The following is a 7,166-nucleotide window of genomic DNA, read 5'->3' on the forward strand; positions in this document are numbered from 1 at the left end:
ATATATTGTTATTGTTGGGGTGGTGGAGTTGGTGGTGGTGGTGGTGGGGTGGGGGTCTTGTTGTTTGTTTATCTGTTTGTTGGTTATGGCTCCTTTTTTTCTGGTTGGAATTACTTGTTCTTGTTGCTTATAGTCATGCCAACCGCAGATATCCAATATCAGGACTGTCAAACCATACAAATGCTCAACCGTGTCAACAGAAAACTGTCACATTTACAAAAAACAAAACAAAAAATCCCCACGAAGACAAACCCACAAAATACAGTTCATGACAGTATCCCAACCACTTAGCTCCTTATGGCAAATAAGACTAGGCCATGCTGAGGACGCCAGCAATCCCGCTTAATTTTTCATCCCCAGATTTAAAAAAAATGCAGAAAAGGAAAAAAACAACAACAAAAAAACAATACTTCAAAGCCAGACAAAAAGTACATTCAAAAAGGCCCCAAAGGCAAAAAACACTGCAGAATGGGTAGCTGGTGCCCATCCCAGTGTTTCCATATCACCACCTAATCGTCAGAGTAAAGCAGCACAGATAGTACATAACAGACTGCGGAAAAGAGAAAAAAGTGTCAAGGCTTGCTTGAAGAAAAAAAGGGTAATGGACTGGGGATGTAGAAAAAGGAACAACAGTGAGATAGAATGAGAGAAGAAAAAAGAGAGTGATAGAAAAGAGGAAATTTCTAGCACAGAATTTCCAGAAGGCGGGCATGCTATTTATACTGAAAGACCCCTGGCATCCCCACGGGGGAGTTGGGATGACATTTTACATCTCGTTCACAGAAAACGGTACAGATTCCCCGCCGTCAAACACAGTAGCAATACGGTCTCAAGTGCGGCAGAGACTTCTGGACACAGTTGGGTTGAGAGCCGTACTTGTTGATTCTGCTGATGGCGCGAACATCCACGCTGAACGTCTTGGACGTGACGTCACGTCTGCACGTGGCCTCAAAGTGAGCGAGCCCCGGAAGTGTCTGGAAAGACACCTGGTACAGTTCAGTGGCAGCGGGTCGACGGGCTTTGGCGTATTTTAACAGTTTCCATTCAGCGGACCGATCGTCGGAACTGGGAATGTAACAAAGGCTTCTGGTGATGTTGTGCAAGGTCAGTTTCGCACACTTGTTCCGTTCGGATTGCGTGTAGCTGTTGATTGTGTCAATGGCAGTGGCTACAGCCTCTTGAACGAACGGGTCTGATGTGCTGACGGGCTGCCATTCCAAACACGCGCACCAGTGAGGAGTGACCTCAGCATGAGTGCACGTGCGTTCTTTGGGGATTTCCTTGAACAGGCTGATGGCTCTGCTGCTTACATTGCCGTCACTGGTGCCGGAGTGGTTCAGGATGTCCAGGAAGGTTGCGTGGATGTCAAACGGAGTGGTCAGTCTTTTTGAGTTGGTCTGCAAGTTTTTCATGATGGTGGGGTACTGCTGTCGGAACCACGGAGGAAACCGAAATGAAAAAAATGGCAAACGCTCTTCCAGCCTTCCTTGGGCAGTGGCCCGAATAAAGTCATATCTCGCACCATGATCTGCCATTAGAATCAACAGAGTGGAATTCAGACGTCCTTTCACTTCCAACTCTTGCAAGAAGGCAGCCAGATCCTCATCCATAGCTTGAGCTGGGTTGTTAGCATTATGACTCATTTCTGAGTAAAACCCGAAGAAGAACTTAGGAAAATGTCTGTACATGTCAAACAGACTCCCAAACCAGTTCATGAAATTCATGTGTCGTGGTTTAGATCCCCAGCAGAGTGTGGGGTTGTCTTTACCCGCTCTCTCTGCTGCAAGGTAGAACGGACGCATGCAGTGATCAGTGGGCTGGTGTTCAAAACCCAGCATTCTGTAATAGAATGTTCCTATTCGCGGCATGTCTTCTGCATAAGCCGTGACGTAGCCCTGCTTGGAAAACTCTCTCCATATCCAGGGGTGATTGTCCACTGGTTTTGCCCCTTTGAAACCTCGTCTGGCCTCTGGAAGTTCCACTACCATTTTGCCTGTCAGAATAGGTAACAGCGCAGCTGGTGTACCATCTCCCAAAATATTGTAACCCTCCAGTTCTATTGCTCCCAATCTGTCGACGAGGAGAGTGTGTGTCTTTGGCAAAAGGCGTCGCCAAGCCATACGCGAGAGTGAGTCAAAACCAAGCATGAAAACGCTCAGATTAAGATTTTGGTAGGACTGGGATGAGAATTCATCATGGTCTGTGCTGCGTGTTGAGGACAGAGATGAAGTGAGTGATGACGACGTGAGTTCGGGTCGTTTGTTCCAGCCTGGAGCAGAGTTCAGCGAAGAATGGAAGTGACGAAGACGCTCCATGACAGAACTGTTCACGGCCACAGCAGCGTGGATGTTGTTGTACGTCTTGCCACGGGCAGACTGACAGTCCACGCGGAAAAAGTCAGACTGTAAAGGCGTTCCATCCAGCATTGGTTTCACCACTGAGGCGTAGCCCACGGAAAAATCACCCTGGCGCACGATTGGTGCATATTCGCACGTGATGTTTCCGTACTGACGTATGGCGTCACGTGAGATGTGGAATGTACCGTTGATGACGTAGACCCAGTCCATCATGGCGGAACTGCAGTTTATTGGAGGTACTTTCTGGTGGAACTGCATGACGGCTGGGTCAAAGGGGTGGAGAACGGGGTGTACACATTTCAACCCAGATCCGCTGTCTTGGGCCTCCACCCCGTCAGTTGACTTCTTCATTGTGTTTTGCACCAATGACAAAAACGAAGATTTGTGTCTCACACTACTTTTTTCAATGTCATCAAATTGACCATGGTTAGATTGTAAAAACACCATTAGACCTACTGATGCCACGAGTATCAATAACAGTAGACAAGTTTTCTTGTACCCAACCCTACAGTTAATGTGCATTGTCTGAATAAGACACCTACACATTTTTGTTTTTGTTTGAAACAAGCAAACAAACAAAATGTTTTTTGTTTTTTTAATCTCAAAGAATATGTCAAGCCCTCAGTATAAACTGAATACAAGTTCACGTCATGAGAGTACGTTTGTTACAATATTTCAGTAAGTTAATTGTTCTTTCAGATAGTAGACCTGAAAAGGATCACTCTTGTACTGATATGTGAGCTCATCTGCAGAAATATTTTATCTGATGGGGGCATCAGAAATCTTGGTCTGTGTTCTAATAGATTCTAGTTAAAGAAAGCTAGATACAATCAGAAAAAGAAGAGATACACAGTGCTGCTGATCATTCAGCCATTTCAAAGATACTGGCATGAGCACATCCAGTTTTCCACATTTGTTGTTTTTGTTCACACATCGAGTGAAAGGAACGTCATTCTTTCTCCACTCTTCGTTGTTGTTGTTTTTAATGACGGTAAATTTGTGTTTAATAATATTTGCAATTGATAGTCAAACATTTGTTTGTGTGACTAAATGTCCTTGATTTCCCAAAACGTCAGTTCTGAAGAAGAACGTGCAATCGACGCTGGCAGGAACAGGTTCATACACATTTGTTCCTGAGGTCTGCCGTACAGAGTCAGTATGGGACAGCTGATGTCAGAATGTTGCTGGATGACCTCGGGACCACAGCTTCTGTCATCACCGTGTCTGTGAGCTTTTCTTCCTGTCTGGTAGTTCTGGAATCACAGACAATGATGACTCATCAATTTAACAGAGAGAACAAGGTTATCTCACAAGGTATTGAGCATAAAAGTGACGGGCGCAGTAGCTGAGTGGTTAAACCGTTGGATTTCAATCTGAGGGTCCCGGATTCGAATCTCGGTAATATGGCCTGGTGGAGCTTTTTCCGATCTCCCAGGTCAACATATGTGCAAACCTGCAAGTGCCTGAACCTCTTTCGTGTGTATACGCACGCAGAAGATCAAATACGCACGTTAAAGATCCTGTAATCCATGTCAGCGTTCGGTGGGTTATGGAAATAAGAACAAACCCAGCAAACGGAATGTGGCTGCCTACATGGCAGGGTAAAGAAATAAAATCGGTCATACTCGTAAAATGTTACATGTCTGTCTGAGTGTCTATGTGCGCATGCCTGAAATCTGATTGAATGACACAGGAAACGAATGATGAGCGCCCAGTGGCAGCCGTCAGTCGGTTCTACCCAGGTTGGCAGCCTGTTGTGCAAATGACCCCGTGTTTGTAAAGCGCTTAGAGCTTGGTCTCCGACCGAGGATAGGCGCTATACAAGTATCCATATCAATGAAAACAACAACAACAACAAAACAAAAACAACAACAAAAAACAAAAGAAACATAATATTTGATCGATCCGTCAGTCCTTTAATCAAACAGCCAGTCAATCGATCATTAGATCCATCAACCGGCCAACCAGTCCATTACTTTCTGATTGATAGAAAAATCGCTAACTCACCAGCTAGTCAATCTACTAATTAATGTCCTCAGAAAATGTTTAGTTACACCATAGATAAAGAACAATGTGTGTGTGTGTGTGTGTGTGTGTGTGTGTGTGTGTGTGTGTGTGTGTGTGTGTATGAAGTGATAAATAAACAACAATTAACAACAACAACAACTGCAGCAAAACAAACAAGAAAGAAACGAGAAAATCTTGAGTCCATCTCCGGAGTCTGAGTGTTGATGTGGTGACATGAACGCTGTCAGTCAAAGTGACAAACGTTGTGCTTCTACTGATAGCGTCCGACTCAGGAAAAATTTCTCTTCTCACTCTTCTCGACTTGTCAGCCGCCTTTGACACGATAGACCATTCAATCCTTCTGTCCCATCTTCATTTTACATTTGGTATCAACGGCAATGTTCTAAACTGGTTCAAATCTTACCTCACTGATCGATTCCAGTCTGTCATTGTTGATCATTTCCAATCTGAACCCGTTAAAATCGAACATGGAGTCCCACAGGGATCTGTTTTAGGCCCAGTGCTCTTCACACTGTACACTGCTCCTCTCGCTGAAATTATTAACCGCCATAATATCAGTCATCATTCTTATGCTGATGACACTCAACTCCAGAAGAGTGATACCCCTGAAAAATTGTCGCTCTTGCAAGAAACATCCAACTACTTCCTGGACATTCAAAACTGGATGACTCGAAATAAGTTACAATTGAACTCGGACAAAACTGAAGCAATGATCATAGGAACTAAACAAAAACTGTCTTCCATCACAATTGACACAATCAAACATGGCAGGACATCCATCCCTCTTTCCACGTCAGTCAGGAACCTCGGTGTTGTCCTTGACAATACACTGTCCATGCAAAAATTTATTAGTCAGACATGTAAGTCCTGCTACTGTCAACTGCGGCGCATCAGTGCCGTCCAGAAATAATTTTTTATCTGTCCACTGACGCAACATCTAGACTTGTCGTTTCTCTCATTCTCTCTCGCCTTGACTACTGTAACTCTCTATTGTCTGGTCTGCCTGCTTCATCCATTCAGTCCCTTCAGCGCATACAAAACTCTGCTGCCCGACTCGTCCTCAGAAAGAAAAGATCTGAGCACATCACTCCTCTTTTGCAACATCTCCACTGGCTCCCTGTCTCACACCGAATAAAGTACAAGATCAGCACTCTATGTTATAGATGCATTCACAAAACTGCCCCTTCTTATCTCTGCAGCTGCCTTCACCTCTACACTCCATCTCGCTCACTACGATCGGCTTCGGATCCACTCGGTTTACGCATACCCAGATTCAATCACTCGACTGTAGGCCGCCGTTCTTTCTCGGTCTCTGGACCTTGCGATTGGAATGAACTTCCTCTTTCGCTTCGTCAAGTCTCCACACTCAGCTCTTTCAAGTCTGGCCTTAAAACCCACCTCTTCCCAAAACAGCCTCCCTTCCCTGTCCTACCTTGTCTTTAGTTTCTACAGTTTTGGGGTTAGGCATGCGTGTGAATGACTGGTGCGAAGGCGCTTTGATTTGTCTCTGCACAAGATCCAGCGCTATATAAATACCATTATTATTATTATTATTATTATTATTGTAGTGTGTGTGTGTGTGTTGTGTGCGCGCGCGCGCGCGCGTGTGTGTGTAGTGTGTGTAGAAAGAAAGAGAGAAAGGAAGAAAAAGAAAAACAACGAAAGAAGGAAAGATAGACAGAAAAAGTGAGTGCTGATGATTGACCAGAGAAGTTTCAACATTGTTCATAGGTATATGGCTACACACTTGTATGTAGCCTACATCACAACATGTCAGCAGTCTTTCTCTAATCAGTGTGTATCTTTATATTACGGTTTACCAGCTGTCACATGACAGTGAATTTCATGTCTTTGTTTGAGGTCCTTAAAAGAATAAAGCTTGCTGTTGCTGCTCTCTTTGTCTGTCTGATATATATATATATATATATATATATATATATATACAGAGAGAGAGAGAGAGAGAGAGAGAGAGAGAGAGAGAGTTGTTTTGCACTTCATGTACTCCAATTAAAGATTTGCTTAACTAAGCCATAACGAAACACAAGAAAGTGTTTACCAACACCAGTATCTAAACTCACATGACAAACATCTCAGTCACCACAGCCACACAGCTGAAACACTGCAACAGGGTGTGTACACCATATAGCACACTTGTTTTTCTCCATTTCGGCGTCACAGCACTTTCGATTCACATCATCCTTGAAAACGCCACGACCATCTGAGGAGTGTCTCTCTTTCTCTCTGTCTCTGTGTCTCTCTGTGTCACTGTCTCTGTGTCTCTCTGTGTCTCTGTCTCTGTGTCTCTCTGTGTCACTGTCTCTGTCACTGGGTATTGACCAGAACTGAGTCCAAGTCTTCTCGCCGCTTTTCACACTTCCGGCCTATGAGAGAGCGCCTTACAAAGGATCATTTAGTTCATAAGTACACCTTTGTTGACGTTTAACGCAATGCACAACTTGGATATACTTCATGCTCTGCACATGAACGTGTCAAAGTAGAATATAAATATCTTAATACGTGTTAACCAGGTTTGTTTCAATGAACATTGTCGGAGCACTGTCCAGATTATGGTGAATTATTTCAAACAGGACATTGTACTGAATCTATCATCACACATCAAATATGTGTGCGCGCGCACACACACACACACCCTCGCCCCCCCCCCCCTCCCGCCACACACACACACACACATACACACAACAACAACAGCAACACACACACACACCACACACATAAATACATGCTAGCACAAACTCGTATACATTCACATTCACACACACA

The 7,166-nt window shown here is 44.2% G+C and overlaps 1 protein-coding gene across 1 annotated transcript; it reads right to left on the reverse strand.

The window, feature by feature from the left end:
* On the reverse strand, positions 1-6,699 carry LOC143288202 (uncharacterized). The gene is made up of 2 exons (XM_076596530.1): positions 6,464-6,699; positions 1-3,610 (listed from the first exon to the last, which is right to left on the reverse strand). Exon 2 carries the CDS (start codon positions 2,901-2,903, stop codon positions 807-809), a length of 2,097 nt encoding a protein of 698 aa, XP_076452645.1. The 5' UTR covers positions 2,904-3,610; positions 6,464-6,699; the 3' UTR covers positions 1-806.
* Between the last annotated feature and the right edge of the window lie 467 nt (positions 6,700-7,166).

Source organism: Babylonia areolata, chromosome 12, assembly GCF_041734735.1.
Source record: "Babylonia areolata isolate BAREFJ2019XMU chromosome 12, ASM4173473v1, whole genome shotgun sequence".
NCBI lineage: Eukaryota > Metazoa > Mollusca > Gastropoda > Neogastropoda > Buccinidae > Babylonia > Babylonia areolata.

Bases quoted from the DNA above. Each gene is read 5' to 3' on its own strand.
- LOC143288202 (XM_076596530.1), bottom strand. From the start codon at position 2,903: ATGTGTAGGTGTCTTATTCAGACAATGCACATTAACTGTAGGGTTGGG.